This window comes from Tympanuchus pallidicinctus, unplaced genomic scaffold (assembly GCF_026119805.1).
Source record: "Tympanuchus pallidicinctus isolate F22 unplaced genomic scaffold, pur_lepc_1.0 scaffold1, whole genome shotgun sequence".
In the NCBI taxonomy this organism is placed as follows: domain Eukaryota; kingdom Metazoa; phylum Chordata; class Aves; order Galliformes; family Phasianidae; genus Tympanuchus; species Tympanuchus pallidicinctus.
In genome coordinates this window covers 19,905,540-19,932,548 of record NW_026294618.1, presented here as the reverse complement: position 1 = coordinate 19,932,548, position 27,009 = coordinate 19,905,540, and the positions used below count along the sequence as shown (strand labels likewise).

Here is a 27,009-nt window from a genome sequence, read left to right as displayed (position 1 = left end):
CCAGTTGACTGCTTTCTCTCCTTAAAAATACAAGACTATGAATCACAAACAGAAATACTCCTTGCACAGTTTTAGCACATCCTCATTATTCCAACCCAGAGTAAGTCCACAGCACAATTATCTTAACTTCATTAAAGCAATAATTAGAGCAATAGGAAAGACAGAAGCAGTTACAGTGCAAATAAGCACACATGTTTTCACAACACAGATATCCACTAACAATCTCAAAGAAAACTGTTCCTCCCCTCCCACCAAATACCTTCTATGGTTCTTTAAAGATTATTCTATTGTATGATCCAGGTGTGTGAATGAAACAGACTGCGACGTTCCTTAAAACAAGGAAGATAATGAACATGTTCCATAGCACACCCAGAACTGCTCCACTGTTGGAAGCACTGCTGTATGAGGAACTGGCTCCTTCTTTTATACAGGAGTAACTCCGTAGTTCTAGGATAAATTCAAAGTTGAATTTTCTCATGCAGGAGATCTGCATGAAAACTTACTACAGAAACAAGAAACTTTATTATCCTATATTGCTGTTATTTCAGCATCTATCCTCTCCTCCCCTTCTGCCCTCCCCCCCCTAAGCACACAATGATTAGAACCAGCAGATCCATTCAGTCCTGTAGATTACCTACATCTCACATCTACCACTAGAACCCCACAGTATTAAGCACCACAAAAAAGCCCACAGGCATCCTTTCAGCGTCCATTCTAAAGATTATTCAAGGCCAGAAACTAACAACAACATTAAGTCTTTCACCACACATTTCAAATACATTTCCTAACCTTGTTCAGGTAACGTTCGTTCATTGCTTTTGCTATTTGTTTTATTTCACAGCGCTGATCTGCATCCCTTTTTCTTTCATTCAGCTTTTCTGCTAGTGTTTCAAGTTCTGTAAGAGCCATCTGCAGGGGTAATCTGTCAGGATGTCCTTTATTTGTGTTCTTCAACATATCCTGAGGAGTAATGATTAAACAAACAGACAAACAAAACAAGTCCAACTTCAAACTCAAGTCTGAAAGGCTAAAGGATGTCCAATGGAATTCTATGTTAACGCCACATTCTTTAAAGAATAAAACCAATAAATATCTAATGAATATTCAGACAGTGCTTTAGCTATTTTCCAAAATATCTTAATAGTTTCTAAAAGATACTGAATGGAGTTGCATACAGCTTATTTATAGAGAAAGTAGAGAGAAGTAACCTGAAAATAAATGTAAAAACATCAAATGCAAAAGTAAGCAAATAAACACAAGTTGCACGTAATATTTAGTAATTTGAAAATCAGTATTAAAATAAGCAGGTGTATAAGCAATTATTTAAAATTAAACTTTTCTGATACTTTCTACTATAATATTTTTACAAATTATATAATGTATATTATTATAAATATCTATAATATCTGTGCTATATTCCCTTTATTACTGTCATTATTCCTCACTAGTATGTTGACAAGCTTGCTCATCCCAAAGTAGCAGACCACACTTTTTCCACGAAAGTCACAACAGCTTCTAAAGAATCCTTCCCTTCTGTAGGCATACATTGGAGCAATGCTCCTTTCACACAGCACTTAAAAGTCACCATGTATTCACTACAACTTCCTACTATTGTAAACTTCATCTCTTCTGCTACCTTAAAAACATTTGCCACGGCTACCTAACTTCATGCTCCCACTACAACTACCTCTGAATCTCACCAGTAATTCCTGGACCTTCATCCCAAAGCCTGCCCTGTGTGACACTGCAAACTTCGCACTCATTGTGTAAACCTGTCATGGGCTGGAAGATTACTAAGCTGATCTGAAGCAAGAAATTCTGTCTGGCATTTTGCTTAAGCAAAAAGTAATACCACACCATTGCTACTAGTATTTTAAACTGCTATGAACAAGTAGCACTTTCCAATTACAGCTTTCATGTGAAGGGACTTACAAGCTACATCTAGCTTAATAAGCCTAGCAGCCTAGAGTATATCAAATTTACTGAGATTTTCCTGCAGTATGTGCAATCAGACAAAGAGATCAGTACATTATGGTGCACTGAAGTTCGCTTCCCTGTTTTCCTCATGACCCAATGGTAACTCCTACTGCAGCATGCTCCTCTCCAGCAGAAGACAGCTACCCAGAAAGCCCACAGGCAAGCCACATGAGAACACAATGAGAACATTCTTTGGTAAATCTATTTGGTAAATATTCTTTACCTGCAATAGCAGAATGAACTGTGGGAAGCGCTGGATAGGTTTCATCATTAAACCATACAGTGTAATCCGATCAGGGCTTGACTCCTGGCACTGCTGCAATGCAAGAACGTCACACTGTTTACTTCTGTATTTCCATCAGGCACAGAATGAAAGGAAAATGTTCTGAAAGTTCTTCAACATAATTACCATTCATTACAGCAGTACTTCAAATATTCTCATTTTCATTTAAAAAAAATATTAAAAAAAAAAAAATCATTATTAAAATGACGGCATGGTCACTCAACTGAGATCTACTCCCCAAAAAAGTACAGCTGGGATGGAGCCCCATCAGCAAGGCAGCACATATATATATACACTGTCAGAGCACCTTCATGCTTCTCACATAACCAGCACCATGAAATGTCTGCTTAACATCAAGGACAATAAAGCGAATGTACTTGTTCAGGGTCTTAAATCTAAAATTCCTAAGTGATTTGTTGATTTATAGTCTAATTTACTGCTGTTGGACTGTTTCTTGGGACTGAGACCAGAGAGGTGTAACAACCAACGTGTTTTTTAAGAGAAAATCGAAAGAAAATATAATCACCTCAGTACTACAGAAACAAAAAGAGACTTTCATTTTCTTCATTAAAAGAATCTAAGGAAAAGAGCATCGATTTCAATTTGGAAAGAAATATATAAGAATTTGTCATTTCAGTTATCAGGACTACTAGATAAAAACAAACAAAAAAAATCATTTACATACGCAGAAGCCCTGTATGTATAACTCACTCCAACATTTGGAAATATTCTGATTAGAATCACAGATGATTCTAATCCAACCCAAGAAGAGTAGAAGAACCATTACAGTACAAAAACCAAATAACATTAAATGGGTATAATGCTCCAGTTCCTATTTATTTTCTATTTTTATTATCAGCCTCACAGCAATTCGTTTTTCCCTATTTATTTCCAAGGCACATACATGTTTTTATTTTTTTGTCCAGCCAGCAGCAGAGAAGATTCTGGCTCACAGCCTGTTAGCTGTAGGTGGGCAGAAGTAAAAGAAGAAAGTATAGAAATTTATTGTGTTCTCAGAGTTCAGCTGTGAGACCAGCTCTGAGTACTATCAATGCTGGTACTGACAAGGAGTGACACGAGGTAGTTACGCCACTGCTGGAACTGATAGCCTAAAAGCCTTGCAGTGGATTCTGCCTATCCTCCATAGGGTATCATCCCCAAGACTTCCCAGCAGTTCTGTTGCATGTGGCAGGCTTTCAATAAACATTACTGGAAGCATCAGGGTAATAAGCTTTCTGTACAAATACTTTCAATTTCACCCCAGCAGATTGCAAAAAAAATAAAAAATAAATTCAAAATAATAGGAATTTAATCTGGAACATAAGTATAGTTGTATGACTCTGCACAACGCAATAAGGAGGTCAGACATAAAATAAATCCCAAATAAGAGGATTCAAATGGTGAACTATTCTTTGAAGGTCACCTGGCATGAAAGAATTCCAGTCTTTTCTCAAGTATAGTCATACAAACACCAGCCAGAAAACTGAACAAAAACAAAAACACTCTGCTCTTCAACATACATGCAAGATCTAAAATCACGTTATCACCCTGAAAATACAGTAGTGAAATAATAACTCACCTTCAAGAAATCTAGAAAGGCAGGTTTGGTGGCACATGTTTTCTTCAGAATCCCCACAGCTGTACTGAAGTTGTTTACGTATTCACTGTACGCATCCAATACCATCGACTTCGAAAACTAAAGACAAAAGCAGGTAAAACTTATGTATAAGCCCAAAAGACATCTGAAAGCATTATTATTTAGAGCCCTGACAGATTAAGGACTCATTTTGTTAGGTGCTGAAGGCTTTCACTTGGTTTAGTGCTGCATCTACAGAAATACTGATGATGCCTAAAATAACTTTTCCACAAAACACAGGCTGGAGATCTAACGATGTAGCAGCTGTGAATTACAAAAATGTAAATTTACAGAAATAGCATCATCTTGGCTACAATAGTAGGGCACGAGGACTGAGTAATCAAGAGGCCTCCAAGTGAGAGCCAAAGCAGCTGGTGGGATCCCATGATCAACATGCACTGCAGCCTACCTTCCAGATTTGATGAACAAGTGAAGTCCCAGTCATATTAATGTCCCATCTTCAGCTGGCATTTATCAAGAAAGCAGATGTTGCAGCTTGCAAACTGCCACATGAAGGGAAAGATCACTGCCTATTGCTTACTTAGTAAAGATTATCCCTCTCTTTTGCAGAGCTGGTCTAATTAATACGTCCCAACTTGCTCCAGTCAAAACAAGACAGATCAGGTTTAAAAAGAAAATCTTTAGTAAACATTCCCTTTTTATTAAAGTGGGGTCAAAGCACTCAAAAACACAGATCCCAGCTCTCTTTTGGATGAAAGGAAAAAGCTGTAATACCCAGAAGCTGGGAGGCAACAAAGCAAAATACTCAAATCAGCAAGGTAGGTAGCCTTTTCAATCACACACTTACAGAAATAAAATCTACCAATTGAGAGAACATTTTGTTTCCTCTAATTCAAACAGTCCTCCACTGGATGGACTTCCATTAAGTGGTGTTTTGTAAATATTCTTCGTCAGTGCTCCAGGCTCAGTTCAGACTGAGTAATTCAGCACGTTACCTAATGTGATTTTTATTTCTTCTTTGTTTTCTCAACAAATATTTTAAGTCCAATGTACGTAGGTGTTTTTTAAGAGATAAAGAGTTTCAATCTCACTAATTTTGGTTGGTTTTTGAATCACTCTACTCTGAAAAAGAAACTATTTAGTTAAGCATCTCAAAGCTTCATCAAAGCCTGAAAATTTTAGCCACAATCTTCTCATCTGCTAAGCTAGCTGAAGACACATGCTCCTTACCAGAACGGTACATACACATTCTGACAGTTGCCGCAGGCACTGAAGACCATGGGAATAAAATGGTCAAATTAGACAGAAAGATACGATTGAATAACAATTCTAAACCAAAAATAGATTATCTGTTCAGATGTATTTGCTTACTGAAGCAACAAAGACATCGCCAATCATTTCAACAGAATCCCACTCAGACACACGACTCGCCAGGGCTATTTGAAACATTGAATGGCATTGAAGAATTTCTTTAATTCTATAGAAGACCATTTTGAGTTTTCTTTCACTCAGTAATTTTGGTTCCATTTCTGAAAGGGGCTTCTCATATTGCTGTGGGAAAAAAAAGACATAGATTAAAACCACCTAAAAATGGGGTCTCCTATACACAGAAGAAACAATAACAATTTATGTAACAGTATATACAAATAAAATCTCTCGAAACATTTGGCATAAAGAATCTGTAGGAAAGCCTGAAAGTCACACTACAGATTCATTAAGGATTAATTTCAAATTTCAATTATTTCAGTTATTCAATTAATTTTCATATCTCAAATCATAAAATGCCAAAGTTAACAACGTACCTCCAAGATTCTTTTCAGAGCATCCACATAATTCTTTTCACTATCAACTACAGAGCCCAAAATATATCTTCTCACAACCTGTTGAGGAAAAACAGCTTTCTCAGGTAAACGTATTCATTGTAGCAAGGAATATTCACGATCAAATTTTCACATTAATAACAACCAAAAAAACACAAAGCAATTCTGGCACTGCCATAAAATAAACTACTTCTAGTTTACTCTACTTCTTCAAGAGTCATTAAATTTATCATTACTCTAAAATTATTATTAGGACAATAACAGTTACTGCAAGCCTATGTAGTCTTTGTTTACTGTTCAAATTCCAAACTTTAGTTCTAATACAATTTAATTGTAGATATATGAATTTAGATATAGACAACAACAGCTACAGAAGATATTGGCTATTTCAGTAAATAACCACAATAAAACAAGTTAATGGTGTTCAAAATCAGTCTTCAAGCAGAAGTCCTTCTTTCTACTTGCTTCTATTTTTTTTTTTTTTTTAAATATTACATAACCTTTATAGGACTGATCTGTGGGACAAATAAGCAAAAATTAATCGCTTTTTTAAGGCAAGGCCAAAGTAAAGTAAAGTAAAGTATCTAAGTCAGGATTTGGGCTCAAGGGGTAGAAGGTGGCAATATTACCATGCTGTCATGGTTTTACGATTTTTCTTATAGGTATCCCATATCACAACATCATGTAGAGCATTGAGAGTTCAAGAGTTAAATGCTCCAGTTCTGTGGATTGCCAATTTTCTGGGTACCTGGTTCTCAGAAGAGAAGAACAACTACATACCCCAGAGGATTTTGCATTTCCATTTTCCATTCAGAAGGAAAGATAAAACTGCCCACAAGCCATGAGACTGCTCTTTTTTGCTGCTCGTCTTGGCTGTGCTTGCTCCCTAGCCATCTTGCCTTCAGCTTTACAGTAAGGCCTTTGGTTTGGGACACGCTCTCTCTCATCTATTTGGTTTATTAGCTTCAATCCCAATTAACTTGTATTTCTGTTATCATAATTAGTAAGCTAACTTTCCTTCTCAGATCATTGCCACTGTTTTGTTTTTTTTTTCCCCTATTTATTATTATTCATTTCCCTCTTTGTTCCCCCCTCCACCCCACTTCCCAGCTTTTCGGGCCAGTGTGCCTGTGGGCCTGCTGTCCAGTCCTCATCATGAACACAGGCAGATCTAGAGACAAGTGAAAACCTTATCTATATTCATACCAACTGGCACAATGAGATGAGTTTCAGGAAATACTATCGCATTTTATGTTTACATTTTATGTTTACAGAGTGTAGGCTACTCATCAGATATCCTCCTTCACTCCCCCAGCTGAAATGCATATTGCATACATAGAAGGATGGAGAAATTAATCTGATTCAAAAGTAAAACTTTTAACTGATACGCATTATATTTCTTATTATTTTTAAGGATTTATTTTCACCTAAAAGAAGTTTCTAATCCAACTCATCTCGAGGCTTTCAAAAGTGGTGTTCTGTTTGAGGGAGAAAGCAATACGAGGGCAGAAATACAACATTTCCCACAAGCACAAGACAAAGCAAAATTGCTTCTTTTCCTGTTCTAAACTAGCATAAGTTACCATGAAACTCAAATCTCAGATTTGCTTCTCTTCTCTGTGGCCTCCTGCTTTATTCTCTGCAGCTGCCTTTAATTCTCCACACTTGTATTTCATATTATTAAGTTATATGCAGGTCATGTAAGGATTTACTTTCAAGTGCTGGCATTTCAAAAGAAGATTTTAAAATTATGCTAGACCTTGCTTAAAGATAAATATAGTAAAATTCATTGTGTCTAATTTGTATTTAGACTGGATTTAACAGTTTCTTATTGGGTGCAACATATTGGCTGCACCAGTAGGAGATAGTATCTCCACTTTTTGTCGCACTTCGTTCTTCTGGAAAGAATCAGTATGTTTGCAAAATGTTTTTCAGCATCTACAGTACACAAATTAAATATTTTAAAGTGCCTACAAGCATTTAATTTTCATAGCTTACAAGAGGCCTACATGCAAGCATTAGCACTTCTGCTAGTTAAAGTATCATATAGACATAAACAGTGAACAACAAGATTTCATGTCACAGTCTTAAAATGATGCAAAAGCTGACATGAGAGTCACAGAAAGCAGAATGTAGTAGCCCAACAGGAGCCTGATTTAAAAAAAAGCTATCCTGCCACCTACTGTTTAAAGAAAGCACATTCATAAAGTCAGCTTATTCATCACAGAGTAATTCAGGTTGCAAGGGGCTTCTGGAGTTCACCCAGTACAACTGGGACACCAAGGGCTGCCACATAGTCTACTGTATTCCAGACTGCGTCACACACAGGGTTATGCTGTCCCTAAATCAGGAGTCCTGTTGGAATCTGCTGAAACACCTGGATTTTCTGTCAGACCAGCTCTTCAGCTCAAAGTCAGCTTGAATGGCAGCCTTACTTCCCAGCATATTACCTGCAGCTTATCCCACTTCAGTGCTGTCTACAAACATGCTGAGAAGTGCCTTGCAGCTGGTATCCAGATTGTTAATGACATTAAACAGCACTGGCTCTGCATCAGCTCCCAGAGGACACTACTAACACTGGCCACCTACTGGACTTCATACCACTGATGAGTGTGATGTCTAATTTTTTCCAAGGCACTGATGATAAAGGCTTTCCTTTCAGTATCACTAAATACATGTCACCTAGTTTTAAGGACATGCATAATTCCAACTGGGCACAGCACCAGAATCCCTTAGCTGCATCCTCTTCCACTGCAGGTAATAATTCACAGGACCTGTCTGTAGGTTTGGAGGCTCTCAAAGTCTGAGGACAATCCTTAATTAGTAAAAGCTGAGCCAAAATTGGCACTGACTTTCTCAGTCTTCTCAGTGTCCTTTGTCAGACCTTATTTTTCTTAACTTTCCTTTTTCTTACATGTACATCTATATATATCTATATATATATATACGGGGAGGAATAATTGCATGCACCGGTACAGGTTGGGGGATGACCTGCTGGAGGGGAGCTCTGCGGAAAGGGACCTGGGTGTCCTGGTGAACAACAGGTTGGCCATGAGCCAGCAGTGTGCCCTTGTGGCCAAGAGGGCCAATGGCATCCTGGGATGCATTAAAAAGAGCGTGGCCAGCAGGTCGAGGGAGGTGATCCTTCCCCTCTACTCTGCCCTGGTAAGACCTCATCTGGAGTACTGCGTCCAGTTCTGGGCTCCCTAGTACAAAAAAGACAGGGATCTCTTGGAAAGAGTCCAGCAGAGGGCCACAAAGATGGTGCAGGGCCTGGAGCATCTCTCCTATGAGGAAAGGCTGAGTGAACTGGGTCTGTTCAGCCTCGATAAGAGAAGACCGAGAGGGGACCTGATCCAGGTCTATAAATATCTGAGGTGTGGGGGGCAGAATGGTGAGGCTGGACTCTTCAGTGGTGAAAGGTGACAGGACAAGGGGAAACGGCCAGAAACTGCAGCATAGGAAGTTCCGCACAAACATGCGCAAGAACTTCTTTACAGTGAGGGTGACGGAGCGCTGGAACAGGCTGCCCAGGGAGGTGGTGGAGTCTCCTTCTCTGGAGATGTTCAAGACTGCCTGGATGCCTACCTGTGTGACCTGCTGTAGGGAACCTGCTTTGGCAGGGGGGCTGGACTCGATGATCTCTGGAGGTCCCTTCCAACCCCTACAATTCTGTGATTCTGTGATATACCTATAGAGATACAGAGATAAGGAACCTTTCTTTTCTTCCATCACACTTCACTAGCTTCAGCTGAGCTCTGGCTTTCCTAACTCCATCCCTGCTCAGTTGGGTTGCTCCTCCTGGATAGATAACCAAGAATAGTAGTTTATTTCAAACTAAGAGCTCTCTCTCTCTTTTCTGAAGAGGATATATTTATTTAAAATTTGCCAAGTTTTAACATTTCATTTAAACATTTATTTTAATATTTTATGAAACTTGATAAGTAGAGAAAAAAAAAGCCCATACAACTCTTTTCAACCTCTCCTTAATTCGTTTTCAAGAAATACCATTAGATTTGCTGCACACTTTCTGAAGGTACTGACCAACTCAGGACTTCACACCACAAAACACTAAAAGCTCACATCCAGCTATTATTACTTACCATAGCAAAACAGTAACATGAACTCACAGGATTTATTTTCAGTCAAAAATTCAAACTGATGCTGATAGTTTCCAGCATTAATATAGACCGTGAGGGGATGACACTTCTCTAGACTCAACTTCATCTTTTTTTAAATCACAAGAAAACTTTAGATTCAGAGAGTATGCAGAATATTCTCCATATTTAAAACAGAAATCTTGGAGTTCAGAAATTCCAAAAGCCTGCTACCTGCTGTTGTGATAATCCTTCAGGCATAGGGGTCATAATCGCTTCTGTATGCACACAGTCCACATCAATAAATAAATTTAGCTCCTCTTCTTCCAGGCATGATGATCTGTGATCTAAAAATAATTGAATAACCAAAACATCAACTTTTAGAATGTATAAACTAAAAAAAAAAAGGGAACTAGACAAAGATTCAACTGTCCAAGAACAGTATTTACAGAGTAGACTTAACTTACTATGCAAATGGAATTTCTCAGCATTTCTATAGCATCTGTGAAGCACACTAACACAGAGCAACTTACAAAAGACAGTTCAATGTCCTAAAACAGAAGCAGATAACCCATGCATCTACTGCTTGACCTTTCTTCCCTCTTCACAGATACAAGCACAGGGCTGTCCAGTGTGACAACTAGGACTAAAGCTGTAGGGTCAAAGGCCTGTAGTTTTGAAATAAATCATTTTTGGAAAGAAATTAAACACGTTCATAATGTAATTCAGTGCAAGAAATTCCATATAGCTGTTCATAAACTGAATTAAAATCAGTAGCCAAACGTATCAAAATGGCACTTGCAAGAAGAAAGGATTCCACATTGCTCCCTACTTATTTCTCAGAGCCACTAATTTTACGCAAGAAGCATAACAGAAGTGTGGAGGTAGGTGGCAGCACACAGCCAGTCAAACAGCCAGACACCAACAGAGGAGAAAGAAGGGACTGTGAGAGAAACTGCAGCTGATAACAAAAAGGGAATTAAGGGAAGCAGTTCTGTTGGCTACTGGAACTTATGAGCTCAATCAACAAATTTATCACACGCTCCCTGTTGATTTGGTAAATGGCCTAAAGTATTAAACCATCCACAGATATCCTACATCTGCTACCTAACCTCATGATAAATAAAGCAGAAAGCTGGGTCCATTGTAACATTGCTGTGCTGATGAAGGTCATTTCCTCCTTGCAACAGAAAGAAGGTGAGAATACATTTTTTACCACTACAACTGCAATCCACTTTCTTTCCTGTGGTTGTGAATCCCCTAAATTTAGCCCATGACAGGAATGTGATATGTGCACTAGCCCTTACAGTTACATACAACACAGCTTTAAGTTAGCTTACTTGCTAAAAACCATCCTACGCCAATCTTGTGGTTTTACCTTCTTAAAACTATAGTTCTAAAAGCTCTGAAGTTACAACCACTTAATAAGCTGAGCAGAAACCTAAGCAGAAGAACAGGCTACCACTCAGTTTTACCATGGAGAAGAAAGAAGTTTCAGTTTTCTTACTACTCCCTGTCCCATGAAAAAAATAACTGTGGACTGTGGTCTCTGTGGGTCATATCAGAGGACTGATGCTTGTCTGAATTTAGAACTCCTGCTTTGACAGCTCCTAATTCAAGACCCTCCCCCCATACTTTTTTTTTTTTTTTTAAACTAAAATCACTGAAGTGTGATAAAGCTTCCACTATCAGGCAGAGTTATTCAAGGGAGGGAAGTAGACAAACTGAATACCCTAATCAAATTTCTATAATCCCCATATACCAATTTCTAGCTAGCATCTATTACACTCATATTTTTTTAAGTGGACTCTTCTGTCTTGCTTTCAGATTCAGAGGTCACTGCACCCTAAATCCAAAACTACTCAAGATGCAGTGACTGTACAGTGATCTGAACTGAATGCTAAACTATTATTAGCTGACATAGAACTGACTTGACATTCTGATCTAGTAAGCGGTGTTCCTGCCAATGGCAGGGGGTTGGAACTAGGTGATCTCTAAGGTCCTTCCAACCCAAATCATTCTATGATTCTATAATTCTGTGCATCCAGTACTTGGTTCCTAGTACAAGTAAAAATCCTACTCAGCTATTCACACCCTTTCTCAGAAATAACTAGAAGAAACATTAACAGAGTAAATTAACAGGCACATACCTTGAGAAATAAAAGACTTAGTTCTAATGAAAGAACGACCCTTCTTCACAGCTGCTTTTGTCTTTTCAAGTCCATCTTTGGTACCTTCTCTAGCAGCTCTCATGAGCTTTTGCATCTGTAAGATAAAAAATACAGTCTACATGTTCAGTGAATAATGGGAATCCGCTTCTGCATACCATGCAGAGTACTTTTAACATCTTTTTAAAAATACTGTCAAGTGGGGGCTATAAATATAGCCCAAAGTCAAATAAATATACTGGAAGTACACACAGCCATCAAACTGCAAATGTGAACATCCGTACTTCTTCCTAATAAAATCAAACTTGAACAAAGGGTCTTACTTTATGACAACCTTCCATGTAAGTTCAAAATGGTTTAAGAACCCTTCTGCTTCAAAATATCTGACATCACAATAAACTCAATAGCTCAGCATTCTATTATATAACAAATAAATACTAAGAAAGGTCATACATGGCAAGGCTTCTCATTCATCTGCCACTAGCTCTACCAGAATATTTCCAACTTAAAGATTCAATTTTGTATTGACTACATTCTTAAATAACCACTGTGTCTTGCAGAAAAATGTTAAAAACAATAATTTCGTTAATTCAAGAAATCAGTATACTGGTTTAATTAAGTAGAATTTTATAATACACTTCAACAACATGGAAGTTCCTTGGAGGAAAAAAAAAATAAAAATAAAAAAAAGAGATGTTTCACTAGGAAACTAAACTGGTTTGTACTCTTCCTTTCCCAGCGGCCGCCAAACCACCACTGCCAGAACTGTGCTGACATCATCAGCTACATTAGAATACAAATAAAGCTGTCTTGCTGCAATCAGGCAGGTTTTTTTCTGCCTGAGATAAAGTTTTTAGCATTAAAATCTCCATAAAAATAGCCTTTGTATGCTCATTCCATTCAGAAATGGATAGCAGCAACATTCTTAGTCCTACAATTTTTATGCAACACAGACAAAAAGCCAGGGTCAGACGTGCCCTGTGGAGCTCACTGGGGTTGTACTCCTAGCTCAGACTCTGGGGTAAAGGCAGGACAATGTCCTATCTGATCTGCTGAAATGGCTACGATTGATAAATAAGCATGAGAAAAAGTTACAGACAAAATATTTTCAAGACAAACTGCTGCTACATTTAGAACTCATTTTAAACAAACTATTGTCCATTTTTTTCAAGCTATTATTAAAAGAAAAAGACAACACGGCCTGCGTTGGAAAAGCAATAATTTAAACATAGCTAATTACAGAAATTAACTACGCTACCTTCAGCTCATGTTTTTGCTTTAGTTGCTGAATCTCTACTGCTCCCACAGTGTTTGCCATCAAATCTTTCATCTTTTTCTCATAATGCTCCTTTAAACGCGTAAGGTCATGAGAAAGCTACAGTACACAAAAAGACACAATCTTTTCAAACAGCCCGTAGCGCAAACTTCATGCTAAAGTACTCAAGCATATCATGCATGTTGTCCAGTCTGCCTACTGAAACACAGACAACTGAAGGAGAGAATATTCACACAGGGAAGCTCCAGCCCGGCGAATGGACCGTTACCCCTGCAGTTCACTGGACTTGCCGAAAGTCAGCCAGGTACTTTTGCACTATGCTGGCAACTATGTAAAGAGAGAGATAAAGTCACTTAGTCTAAGCTAACTGCATATTAACCGTATTATGTACATTTCTTACAAACCATTTGGAAACACATCAGTTTTAACACGAGCATCATTCAGCGGAGTGCAAAGCCTACCCAGTGCATTTCTGACTCTCCTTCAAAATGGTGAATCAGATGAGTTCTCAAAAATTGATGAAGCTGCAGAAGTTGCTGACACCTGAGAAGACGGAGATCTACAATACTAATGAGTTGGGAAAGGAGAATCTAATAGGGGAGGACACAGAGACTTGTTCCCAGTGTGTGGGAACTGGGAAGCATGCGTCTTTCCTCTGCTCTATCACAGCCTCATTGCATGACCACATAACCACCTCATGCACAAATATATTCATTTGCAAGGTAAGTTATCATGGAGAAATGCCCTGGAGTACCAATTAATCACCGCTAAACATTTTGAGGAAGCCAAATGAAAGCAGCCAATATTTCAATAGGGAAAAAAATAGATATTTGGTGTGCCTTATAATAGAAAAGAAGCCCAATGGAAAAACCCTCTGCTTGATGCCAACAGAGTTATTTGGCAAATGATCAAAAGCATCAGGAAAGAGAAGGCTTACTGAGCTGAAAACAAAGGGGCAGGTCCCACACTGAGCTCTACTAGGATGGGTTAGGATGCAATTACCTCCAACATGATGATTCTGGTATTACAGCAGTATAATTAAGAACAGCATCTGGTTCACAGCCTAAAAATATTTGATAGTATAAACACTCTCAGTTCTTCAAAATAAAATTTAAAAATTAATTTCAAAAGCAGTAATTAAAAAGTGACTTTGAGGGAAGTCATATTACCACTTACAATTAAAATCATGCCTCCAACCTTCCCATACTTTTCAACCTACTGAAAAAATAATAAGTTAAGTCCCTTACAGGCTCTGAAAGACTATAAAGGAAACATGCTGGGAAAATACTGTTAACATCCATCATAAGACCTGAGGAGAAGCGAGAGTTAGTCAAAGGATTGGACACAGGGAATAGGTAAAAAGGGGAGCTGCTTCTGCCTGTGCTGAAATGCTGATGCAGGAGCTTGTTTGTTTTATCTTAAAAATCCTAAAATTTTGGTCTTTCCTCATCCTCCTCCAAACCCCCTCTCTAATTTCCCAACTTCTCCAGATCCCAGTGTCCCATACAGGGGCAGCAGTCTCTCCGACTTCTCCATCCACCAGCTAACATACTCTAAACTCCTCACCTCTATCCTCAGAAGAACAAACAAGCAGCCACATCAAGACTTACATGCTGAAGTGCAAAGTACTTTCCAGTCTCTTCCAAAGATACTCAACAACCAAATTCAGTTTTCTTCAGGTTAGTTGAAAAACTTCCTCCCCAGAAAGAAACTGCTGCAACAGCTTAAACTTGTTCTAGTCAGATCAAAAAAAACCAACAAAACAACAAACCAATAACAAGAACAAAACCACAACATCAGCACCCAACTTACAAAGTGCTGATTTGAGTGGGATCAAGTTTTCCAGCTAATTGCTCACTCCCTGATTTCCAAAGCACAGGCAGCAAGGATGGATTCGCTCACTGACTGTACTCAGTTACAAAACAGCTCATAGGCATCTATTACTGGTTAGCAACATCAGAGAAACTCCAAGTTTTCTGTAGGATCTCCAAGCACCAAAACCTCCTCCTCTTATAGAAGCTGTGCTCTGGCCAGGCTCTGCACTGCACCTGGGTGCGGGCATTCTGCCTGCACTCAGAGCAGGGAACTGACTGCTTCCCCAGATCACATGCAGGAGTTTGTTTTTTTTTTTTCCCCCCCACAGTAAAGGCATAACAGTAAAAAGAGAGGAAACGAAGTACAGAGAGCATGGGAGTGCAAATTTCCTCCTGAAATGCAGCCAAAAAGATGCAGGAAGGGTACATCCCCATGTGGCTTCCTGGCACAGAGCATAGATGTCACCCATACAGCATTTTAACCACCACCGCCTTTATTCTGTCCACAATAAGACCACAATTCTGTCCACAATTTTGTGGTCGCACAAACAAAAGATTTTTTTAATTTCTTTAAATTCAGTCACCATCAAATGACCAAAGCGATACAGATCTAAGGCAAACAGGTACAGAACATGTGACAATTTTGTGACTTTTGGGTGCCTGAAGGATCCCAAAACTTCAAGCTTACCCCAGTTGTTCTTCACATTTTCTATACTCATCTACCACATACACTAACCCAGAAGCTGCAAAAAATAAAGGAAGTGAGGAACTGCCCACATGGAAAAATGATTCAATTTTTAATTCCACTTTTAATTAGTTTGAGGAGCTCCTGTTTAATACTTGTATCTTCTCCCTGTTGCATTTTGTTGTAGACTGCTGCTTCCACAGATTTATATCCCCTTTATAAAGATGATGGCATTTGAAGCTGGACGGAGGAGACGGGAAATACAGGAGAGAAAGACAAGTGCTGCAAATCAGAATAACCTCAATGACTGAACAGCACTGCAGGATACATACATGCCTCTTGTGGTTGCCTCGCAAAAAGGAGCTGGGAATTCCATTTTTACACTCAGAATCACTTTGCTCTTCATAGCTTTCAAACTCACTTGAACTCCATCCATACTCCAGTGAGCTGTTTCCACCATCATCGCCATTTTCAACATCATCATAAATCATTTCCTCTGCAAGAATTAAAACCAAAATAAAAGAAAGCTACACTGAAATACCTGTTTGTCTAAACAACAAAAATCTTGTTCAGGATGTACCATAAAGAACAGTGCAGACTTTCATATGCACACTTTTGCATAATATTAATCCAATTCAATATTAAAAACAGCCAAAGCGAGTGTGTCTGTTGAAATAGTACCAGAACACACAGCCAGTGTTCTTGTTACACACCACAATACCATTGGAAACATGCCCTACTCAAACAATATTACTATGTCCAAATCCCACAACATATTAGAAAGAATTCACAGCTACTACTCAAACTACAATTACATCCTGGCTGAGAAACAACAGTGCAAAGACATCCCTGCCTAGTCCACTAAGGGACTTCCCACTAATAAAAGCATTACCTATAAATGCAACATAATAAATGCAAATTATAAATGAAACAAATTTTAATAATACATTTTGTAAAACATCTTGCCTAGATAGCACTAAGGACAAGAAATGAAAATGTTAAGGTTTTAAAGATAAACATGTACTCTACACAAGAAACTGTTTTGCTGAATCGTTAACACGGTTATAATCAATTTCAGTAACAAATGAATAGCTATGAAAAGCAGATGCCAAATTCCTAAACAAGCAGATTCATTCAAACATAATTTGTTAGTGACAAACAAGCCTTTAGTATAGTCTTCACAATGAAGAAAAACAACACAACAAACCTCAGCAAAAGTTTGTTTTAAGAAGTTTCTTTATCCCTAACTCCAGCTTTCCCAATAAAGGAAAAATCTCGGCTCCACCAACTACTTTAAGATCTTTGCTACTCCTTTCAAATACAGTAAGGAGCTAGAACACTGCAAAGCTGAAAGAAATCCTTTCTGTAGACTCACAGTCAAGATGGTAAACACCTGCCCCACATCTCCCCTGATATTCAGTAAGCTGAATATAGTTTTCCATCAAACAGCAATCTTTATGTGAAAGGAAACTTCCAAGAATAAAGAAATTCCCTGTACAACTGTGATAATGCTGCATTATTATATATCAATAGACTTTTTAAAACACTCTTTCCCTACCCACTCTGCCTTGTTTAGGTTACTACAGCTACAACACCCAACACTGCCATCCTCTAACATAAAATTACAGTCACTCAGGAATTTTGAGGTGTATCTATAAAATAAAACAGAATTCACTGCCTGGACATAGAGGAGTACGAGACATGCTGAGATAGATGTCAAAAGTCAGCTTTAATTTTCAACACTGTAAGATCTACTGATGATTGTTAGGGCTAATCCTGCTTACATAGAACTTAGTTAATGCATCTGTTCAGTATACATACACATAAGTTGCATTACATTGATTTTAACTTAAAATAACATCTATACAGTCCATATCACAAAGCCTTCAAACCTGGTTCAGAGTCCGAATTTTCTCTTGGCACGTCATCGTAAATTACTTCATCTGGGTCTGAAAGCAAATCAAAACAAGCAAGAAGGAATGAGAACACCCTTAAAATCCAAGTGGGACCACGAAAGAATTTTGGCTGTACTGGTAGATTCTGAAAGAGATTGTCCAGAGGAGTTGTGGACTGTCACTCCCTGAAAGAGTTTGATGATGTGATAGAAGGTGTTCCTGCCCATAGCAGGAGGGTTGGAACTAGATGATTCTTTAAAGGTCCCTTCCAACACAAGATATTACATAATTCTATAATACAGAGGAGATGCAATTCATTTTTCCTCAGCATTTCACTAGTACATCTAATAATGGTTATTCAAATAACGCAATAATACATAGGAACTGTAATTACATGGTATGTGTGACATTTCAAGTGCTTTTATCTGCATTGTTTATTATGACCTTCAGTAGCCTGAAAACAGAAATCTGCTTCCACAGCTAGCTCTCTCCTTTTCACATCATAGTACTTATAAAGTGCTGCTCAACGCCTTACCAGTTAGCTTTAAGAAGCTGCAACTGACATTTTCAGAAAAAGAATCAAAACCGTAAGTGACACAATGATTAACCTAGAAAGTCAAGAGGTAGGACAGAGGGTTGGAGATTCAGGATCTTTGGGGTCCCTTCCAACCCTGGTCATTCTATGATTCCGTGACAGAAATGCAAATTCTTCAACTGTTTCAAGTGATATTAAGATGAACCTCCAGCCCAGTGGGATCCCTCACATTGTTGTATCTGAGAACAGTCAGGAAAACCCATCAGCAAGCAAACCATATTGTCTATGTTCTGCTTTTAGATAGATGCATTTGGACTTGATGACCTTGCAGTTGGACTTCCTGATCTTTAAGGTCTTTTCCAACCTGAGCAATTCTATGATTCTATTAACAAATTATGCCTATTCCTTCCCTTCCATCTTCTCTAAGAACTTGTTTGTCAGTTACTGTAGGAGTGCAATTGCATACACAGTCACAGAGAACATCGTGAACTTAAGCAAATTTCCACCATATACATGAGAGCCAAATGTCCTTTAGACAGTGATTAATTATTCTGTAGACTCCAAAAAGGAATGGAAAAGTGAACATTCACTTTAACTTTGCTTTATAACACATAATTTTATTACACTACTGGATATTTTAACTGGGTACAGTTGGACTCCAGAATACTCCTGAAAAAAAACAAGTGAACATGGACACTCCTGTAACATACAGTGTACATTACATACACTGTTTATCACAACTTAAAACTGACCTTCTTCTACGGCTGTATTCTGAGCTCACTGATACTTACTTTCCATCCACGCTGTATTTGCAGGATCTGCAACCCACTTGGCCAGAGCATCATCTTCTCTTTTGTCCTGGTTATCTTCACTTTAGGGGGAAAAAAAAAAAAAAAAAAAAAAAAAAAAGGCATAAAATAAAAGCACTAAAATCTACACAGCAATACATTTAAACATCCACAAAAACAAGTCAATAAGTAAAAACATCTCACTGTTTTCCAGCTCTCACTTTGAGGCAGATGATTACTTAAAAACCCTGCTTCAGCATGTAATTAGGATTTTAATAATGTAATCCATTGAATAGTCTGACGACTTCAGTCAATAAATTGAAAACACTTCCCTTCCAACCTCAAGAAATATTTATTTCTAGATTATTTTTTACCAGAAGACAAAACTCTCTCTTTGAAAATGTTTTCACTATAAATAAAAATAAAGACATTCAAGGCTACAGCAACAGGTGCACAGCCTCTTTAATGGTCTGGGGGAGGCTATTTTCCTTCTCTAGCTGCCACGGGTGGGGCTCAATCTGCAGTAACCCATCCAGGTTTAGCTCCCCAAAATTGCTCTTCTAGAGAGAGGTGCAGAAATTGGAGTTTAGCCAAGGGCTACTGAGATTGTTAGGGACATGGTAGGCACACAGCCTACAAGCAAAAGGTTGAATACAGGGAACTTATTTAGACTGATAAGAGTGATCCAATAACAGCTATAACGAACTGAAAGAGAGCTACAGAAGTGATGGAATTCCATCAGCCACAGCTGGTCTGACTGCATGTTGGCAGTGGTCCTGCTGTAGCTGATGACTCTATAAAAATTGTTTTTTTTTCCTCTCAAAATGTCATGGACAGTTATATACACTAGACCTTAATCTGTGCAGATTTTGGTACACAAGCAAAGTTAAGGACTCAAAATAATAACAAAACTTGAAAGCTCCAGACATGGAAAATGAAAAACGAAGTTTTTGATTTATTGAATCCAAGGTTTCTCAGGAATTAAAGTTTTATAGATCATTTAAACATATTGAGTTTAGATCATCAAAACATATTGAGTTGTCAATCACCTATTTTGGGGCTCCTCTGAGTTTAAAGAATTACATTGACATTCTTCAGTTGCTGATTGCATACCTGCTAAATAGAAAAAAACACATACAATCATCAAAATGTTTAGAATAAAATGTTAGTCTGGTTCAAATGGCATAAATTAAAGAAACTGTTGTTTTGCTTTTTTTTTAAAATATTGCTAATGAATAATCTATGCAGCATTTTTATTCTTGATCATAGCTAAAAAAGTTGTGCTTCTTCATATCTATTTTCTATCATGTCTATTTTCACAACTCAGATAATTCACAGGGACAGAGCAATTTGTTGTAAGAGTTATCAGAGAAAATTACAGTGCCTGACACATTTAATTCTTCTCTCTCAAACATATATTCCTCAACAGGCAATATCAACCACAAACATAAGAATATATTTGCATAAATTCTCTGATATACCTAATATGCAAAAAAAGTGTCATAGCACACAGAATTACAGTAGGATTGCAACCTAGCTAAAGAAAAATATATTTGAAATAATAAAAAAAAAATTAACAGGATATGGAAAGCTTTCTGTTCCTCCTGCTTTCTTAGCATTGAGCTGTCAACTTTGCCAATTCTGTTTACAAAATAGGGGGATTGTTCCCGTTTCTGTAATAATCCATAGTTATTTCCTCTTCTGTCTCAGTATCGTATTAAAGGACAAGCAGAGTTCACCAAATCATCAAGAAAAAAATCTCACAGCAAATCGAAATCCACAAGGTCTAGAAAAACAAATAAAAAGAAGTGGATACAGAAAAGGTAAAAGAGACAGGAATTCTGATAGAAGCCAGTTCAAGTATTCTAAGGGTTTGAGGAGAAATCATTTGGCTTGAATACATAATCATGACTCTGGAAATTATTCTGTGACATTAGAAGGGAATTAGCATTAATCATTTTTAATGGTAAGAGAAAACAGGAGTCCTGACTTGTGCTTTATGCTGCAATATTGTGCCAGCAAAAACAAAGGCCAAATATCACAGATGTAAAATGTTGGGATATAACTGACTTAGTGTTTATACATTTTTTCCTTATGCATCTTAGCTTAGCTATCTCGATCCTAATGAGGAAAGCAGAGTTTTATTAGAATACTTTTTCTTTTTTTTCTTTTTCTGTTGTTACTCACAATTTGTGTGTGCTTTTCAAACAAGCTGACACTTATTGACTAAGTCCAGCTAAAACTTACCTCCTACTCCATGATGAAATTATTCTTCTATTTTGACACAAAATCTCCTAGACATCAAGTCTGAATGCTACGTAAGCATTTACAAAACAACACAACTATCTCACATTAAACAAGAATCCCCCCCTTCAAAGAAAGTAAGTTGCAAAAGCACCTTACCTTCCTCATCTACAGAAACGCTACGTATTATGACAGGACTGGAGTATGCTGGCAGTATCAGAGGTAAATTGGATGGCACTGCATAGCCACAGGGCACAGGGACAGAATATCCACTGGACGTGTTTGGACTGGCAGGTTCATCCTGAGGACTTGGATCTGGTGAGGAGGATGGATCCTTTTCTTGCATTGGGGAAATATTTATGACTGAGTAGGGATTTACTTTCCTTGGAGTATCTTCTGCAATAGGTTCTGATGCTTGTAGCTTCTCACTTTTTTCTAAGCTATCAGCTCCTTTAGCTGAAAAATTAAACAAAGTTTTATTTTTTGTGTCTGTCCAAGATGCTTGTATTGGTATTTAAAATATCCCAAACATTTATATGACTTTATATACAACTTATAATCTGTGACTCAAAATTTCCACATTGTGGTGCTCTCCTCCCCATTTTACAGATACGGAATGCAACAGCAGCAAAACAACTATGTCACAAGGATGGAAAAACCACACTATGGAAAAACAATAAATTGATCCTAAATACTAGACAAGGAGATTTCTGACAGGTTATCAGGATACCTTCTTGCTTCCCATAAAAACATGCCTGCAAACAGCCTTAAGATCTGAAATCTGAAGTCAGTTTCTAGTGGAATTTGTATCCTATATATACAAATATAATAAACATTTTAGAAATAGCCATGAGCAAAAAAATGCTCACTGGAAGGACACTCTACAGGGACTTGAAAATGCTCTGCTAAGAAAAAGGAAAAGAAAATGACTTTCCAAGTTTCCCTCCTTGAAAATAAACTCTCTTCTTTCTGGTATCTTTAGAGAACTAAAATGTAGTGGAACTAAAGGCCATTTTGAAGCAAACTACAGAACTGGATCCCAAGTGATCAGAAGTTTTTGAGCTGGAAGCGTGACCTTGCAAGTGAGTAACAGTTTGTCAGTGAAAGGCTGTATTTAAATTCCAGGTTGTCAAACTGCACGGTCAACTGATCAGTTATTTACCTCTCATTGCCATGACCACAGTGTCTGTTGACAAAAGAAAACTGGATCAAAGTCAGCAAAATCAGCTGTTGTCAATTTGAACAGAATACAGTAATTTCCAGAACATACCTCAGGATTGAAAACATCTGCAAGTGTTGTAAAAAGAAATGTTTTAATCTTCAATAAAATAAGACTTCTGTTATGAACAGAATTCTGACACTCTGACTCCATTTTTTAATGCATATCAGCTTAAGATCAGCAACCAGAAAGCTTAGCTGTGAAAGCAGCTAATCTGGAACTATTACAGTTGCAAAGGCAAAGTTTTATTGTAGCATGGCAGTATGACTGAGACCAATACACTGCTTTTTACTGAACATGGATGGGAAAACTCACGGGAACTGCACTTGCTCATTGTTTGCCTTATCAACTCACCAGAAGCATAGCTAGCACAAATAATCAAAACACATGCACAGCTGTTCCACAGATCTCTCTTCACATCATAGAATTGTATCACAGGTTGGGTTGGAAAGAACTGTAAAAATCATCTTGTTCCAATTCCACTGTCATGGGCAGCCACTAAATCAGGCAGCCCATCCAAACTGGTCTTGGGCACCTCCAGGAATGGTCATCCACAGCTTCTATGGGCAACCTGTTCTAGTGCCTCACCACCCTCTGAGTAAACATTTAACCTAAATCTCTCCCCTTTTAGCTTAAAACCATTCCCACTTGTCTTATCACTATCTGCCTGCATAAAAGTCTCCCTCCTGCTCACAAGCTCCCCTTAAGTACTGGGTAGCCACAGTGAAATCTCTCCAAAGCCTTCTCTTCTCCAAGCTAAACAAGCCCAGCTCCCACAACCTTTCTTCACAAGACAGCCCTTTGATCATCTTTGTGCCCCAGCTCTGGACCCACTACAACAGTTCCCCATTGTTCTTGTACTGGGGGCCCCAGGCCTGGATTCCAGGTGGGTCCTCACAAGGGCAGAGTAAAGAAACAATTACTTCCCTTGCCCTGCTGGTCACCTCCCTTTTGATGCAGTCAAGGATACTGTTGGTGTTGCAGGCTGCAAAAGACCTGCTGGCTTGTGTCCAGCTTTTCATCCAACAAAATTCCCAAGTCCTTCTCCGCAGGGCTGCTCCCAGTGTGTTCTTCTTCCAGTCTGTAGACATAACCTGGGTCTGCACTGATCCAAGTGCAACACACTGCCCTTGGCCTTGCTGAATTTCACTAGGTTCACATGGGCCCACTTCTCAATCCTCTCCAGGACCCTCTGGATGGCATCCCTTCTACAGTGTCAGCTGCACCACTCTTCTTGGTGTCATCTGAAAACTTGCTGAGGGTACACTCAATCTCATTGTCTACATCACTGATAAAGAGGCTGAAGAGCTCCAGTTCCAAGATGGACCCCTGGTGGACATCACTCATCAGCCTCCACCTGGACACTGAGCTGTTTACAACAACCCTCTGGCAGTGACCACCCAACTCTTTACCCACCACCACCTTTAAACTCAATTCAAAGATAAGGATGCAGTATAGGACCACATCAAAGGCCTTGCACAAGTCCAGGTAGATTTTTTACCTGTTTCTTTAATTCTATGATCAATCTCGACTCAGCCTAACGGAGAAAGAACCCATCAGGCTGACTCACCTGTGACATTAGCCTCTTGGTGCTCTGTGTTACTTCCAGGATCAGGAGGAGGTGGCACGAAGGCTTGTCTGTCTGCTTCCGGTATCTCATCCCCACTGTCAAAGTCAAACTGCTCTCCCTCATCCTCCTCTTCATCATTTGTACCCACAGCTTTGGGTTCATGCTCTAGAACTGTGCAAAAAGACAGTCTTTAATTTAAACTGTTTTTACTCTTATTAATGACTTCACATGACCAGCAGGTGCTGTATGCTATGAATGGAACTCAGACAGCAATGCCTTAGAATGTTGAGTCACTGGAACAAAACAAAGTTCTTGACATACTGATAACCTCATTGCTTTTCAACAAATCCTCTAGTATAAACAACAAAATTACTAAGAAAGCAATAGAAAATATACACAGTTGTACAGGGACATCTGGACACCAAGTCATTTTTCCTTTCTATTTCAAACTTCTAAAGCAGAATGCCAGCATCCCCAATTTTCTTCTTGCACATCATTGAAGAATACAGAATGTTGTTCCTAACCCACTGTGGGACAACACATTACATAAGACTGTTGGTTTAAACCTGTTAACCTCTCATTTCAGTCATCAAAGTGCATTTTGCTGAAGGAAGAGTTGACATTTCAGCTTTCACCTTTGAAAATGGTAATGACTGAAACCATTACCATCCTAATATGGCTAGGACAAGGGAGTGTTGGAAGTATTTTTGTCTTTTCTTAGGAATATCCTGCAGGACAGACTTGCCACTCCATCCAAGTGTAGATAGTGGGAAGAAAAGCTGAATAATAGCTTGGTGCTATTGTTCCTATCTGCACGAGCATGGAGAAACCATGAGGATATGAAAACTTGCCCTGCATTATCTACTGCTATTTTTAATGTGTGCTTGTATCACAGGAAACCTGCATACACCCAAAACTCATGCTGAAGATCCCGTGCAGCTACAAGGAGAGAAGATAAAACTTCCCAGGCCTCTCTGTGTTCCAACATAAGGGCCTCATCCCCTGCCTAGACCTGCTGTAGCTGCTTTTCTATCACTTGGAGGGAAAACTCTTTATCGGAAGTCTCCATTCAGAAACATCATCTGTGGAAAATCTTTGGCTCAGCTGACCTTTCCACCAAGCTCCTCCTCAAAACCACTCTTATACAGGAGTTCAGCCCTGTATCAAAAATGTTATAACACATAACTACAGAATAAAAATAAATATTTAACTACGAAAATACACAAATACTTTATAAACATATAAACAAAGTTTGTAGGTTTCTCTCCCTCCTTCAGGTAACACACTATTAAAAAAGTCTTGTGAAGGTGCTTGGATCTCCTGAATCAGGATGATATTATCAGCTCTTCTAGCATCCAGGACTCGTTTTATATATTTACAATAAAACCCACGCAATCTGCAACTCTAGGCTGCTTAGATTGTCATGGTAATCAGCATTCTTGCCAAGGCTTCTGTTTCTTCAGGCAGGCTGAGCCAGCATATTTTATCACAGCAACAAATAACAAGATCTTTCATGCAGTTTCTCTGTAGGACAGAAAGTGAACTAATTGCAAAAATATTAAGGAACAAGAAAGGGGTTATCCTGCATTTATTGTCACAGTTTATGGCTGAGGCAGCAGGACACTTAATTTAATTATGATGCTTTTTAAAATTCTTTTCTACCAAGTCAGCCTTTAGATTAAGGCTTTTCATATTTGCCTTTGTCCATTAAGATATTTTTTTCTGAGATGAAAAAATTCTACAGATCTCTTCCAAGTGACCCAAAACAACCACAGAACTCCTTCTGATTCAGCATCCACCCAACTTGACTTTGTGCTGCTTGCTGCTCAACAGTCAGAGGAAAAATGAAGGGAAGAGGTTTTGTTGCTGTTGTCTTGGTTTCAATATATCTCTACAATTCGAACTTACTAAGATAGGGGTTTCCAAGCAGAATGTTTTGGCTTTTTTCTTTTTAATGACCAACATTTGAAGTATTGGTTAGTCATCCAGACTAGACAGATAAGTAAGCAGATGCAAGAAAATAACAGAATACCACAACTTTTAGCTGCATACACTGCCACCTGCCATTCCTCATGCTGAACTACAGAAGTGACGATCAGCAGCAAGCACTACAAGCACATAAGAGAGCTCTTCTTTATTTTGTATACTGGGAAGAGGAAGATAGGGTTACTGGAATTAGCTGAATGTCCTCTAATCATTTGTACAGGATTTGGCCACTGTGGAAACTTGGGCGTTGCTTGAGGAGGTCTTGAGTAAGAACACTGAATCTACCTGCTCACTGGAGGTCAGTTCTAGAAATCAGCAAAATAGCATAGATTTAAGAAATATCCATATCAGACAAGCAGACATCTAGGAAGCAACATGAAGTTTTATGACTGCCAGTTACAATGCCTGCTGGACCCATTATTTTCCTTAGGGCATATAAAGGTAACTTAGGTATCAGGTGCCTGGCAATTCTCTACTCCAGCACTTTCACACCGATGCAATTCCCCAGGCACACAATTCTAGCACAGTGTCATTTGTCAGAGAGAGACAAGAACTGCCATCAGCAAAAAAGGTAATTTGAGACACTAAAAGCAAAAGCAATGACTCAGGACCCAGGAGCAAATACTGGTCAACTAATGGGCAACTTCCCTTCAACCTTTCTATCCATCTCCCATAAAAACCAAATAACTCACAGTTTATGTGGAAGAAAGGAAATATAACCTAAGAATCAAGTATACCTCAACTCAGATAAAAAAAAACTATCAAATTACTATCAAATACTTGTTCATGAACACACTTCTTTTAAGGTTTTAAAAGTGCCTTGAGAGATTGAAAGACAACTCCTATATAATTAGGAGTGCAGTCATAGTAACACTTATCTGTATTTAAAAGAAAAGGTAATAACTTACAAAGCAAAACAAACAGGCATAACAACTCGAGTGCATCTTGATGCATTCCAGATATCCTCTTTAACCCTCATATAAAACTAATGATATGTTCACTTTTTCAGATACTTATTTCTTAAGAGTCTGCTCAGATACAACACACAAACCACT

At 38.4% G+C, this 27,009-nt stretch overlaps 1 protein-coding gene across 5 annotated transcripts in view; it reads right to left on the bottom strand.

Annotated features, from left to right (window-relative positions):
- ARHGEF10 (Rho guanine nucleotide exchange factor 10) overlaps positions 1–27,009 on the bottom strand; it is a 108,616-nt gene that overhangs the window by 57,162 nt on the left and 24,445 nt on the right. For 2 of the 5 annotated variants that reach the window (XM_052697048.1, XM_052697057.1), the window contains exons 3-16: positions 23,969–24,139; positions 21,339–21,635; positions 19,985–20,051; positions 18,939–19,018; positions 17,610–17,666; positions 16,050–16,213; positions 13,201–13,317; positions 11,925–12,039; positions 10,009–10,121; positions 5,660–5,737; positions 5,229–5,408; positions 3,840–3,956; positions 2,201–2,293; positions 790–960 (exon numbers count right to left, since the gene is read on the bottom strand). In XM_052697048.1, coding sequence (XP_052553008.1) covers positions 790–960; positions 2,201–2,293; positions 3,840–3,956; positions 5,229–5,408; positions 5,660–5,737; positions 10,009–10,121; positions 11,925–12,039; positions 13,201–13,317; positions 16,050–16,213; positions 17,610–17,666; positions 18,939–19,018; positions 19,985–20,051; positions 21,339–21,635; positions 23,969–24,139 — 1,820 coding nt within the window. The remainder of the gene's footprint in view (positions 1–789; positions 961–2,200; positions 2,294–3,839; positions 3,957–5,228; positions 5,409–5,659; positions 5,738–10,008; positions 10,122–11,924; positions 12,040–13,200; positions 13,318–16,049; positions 16,214–17,609; positions 17,667–18,938; positions 19,019–19,984; positions 20,052–21,338; positions 21,636–23,968; positions 24,140–27,009) is intronic. The other 3 variants (XM_052697075.1, XM_052697066.1, XM_052697085.1) reach the window with 3 other exon arrangements.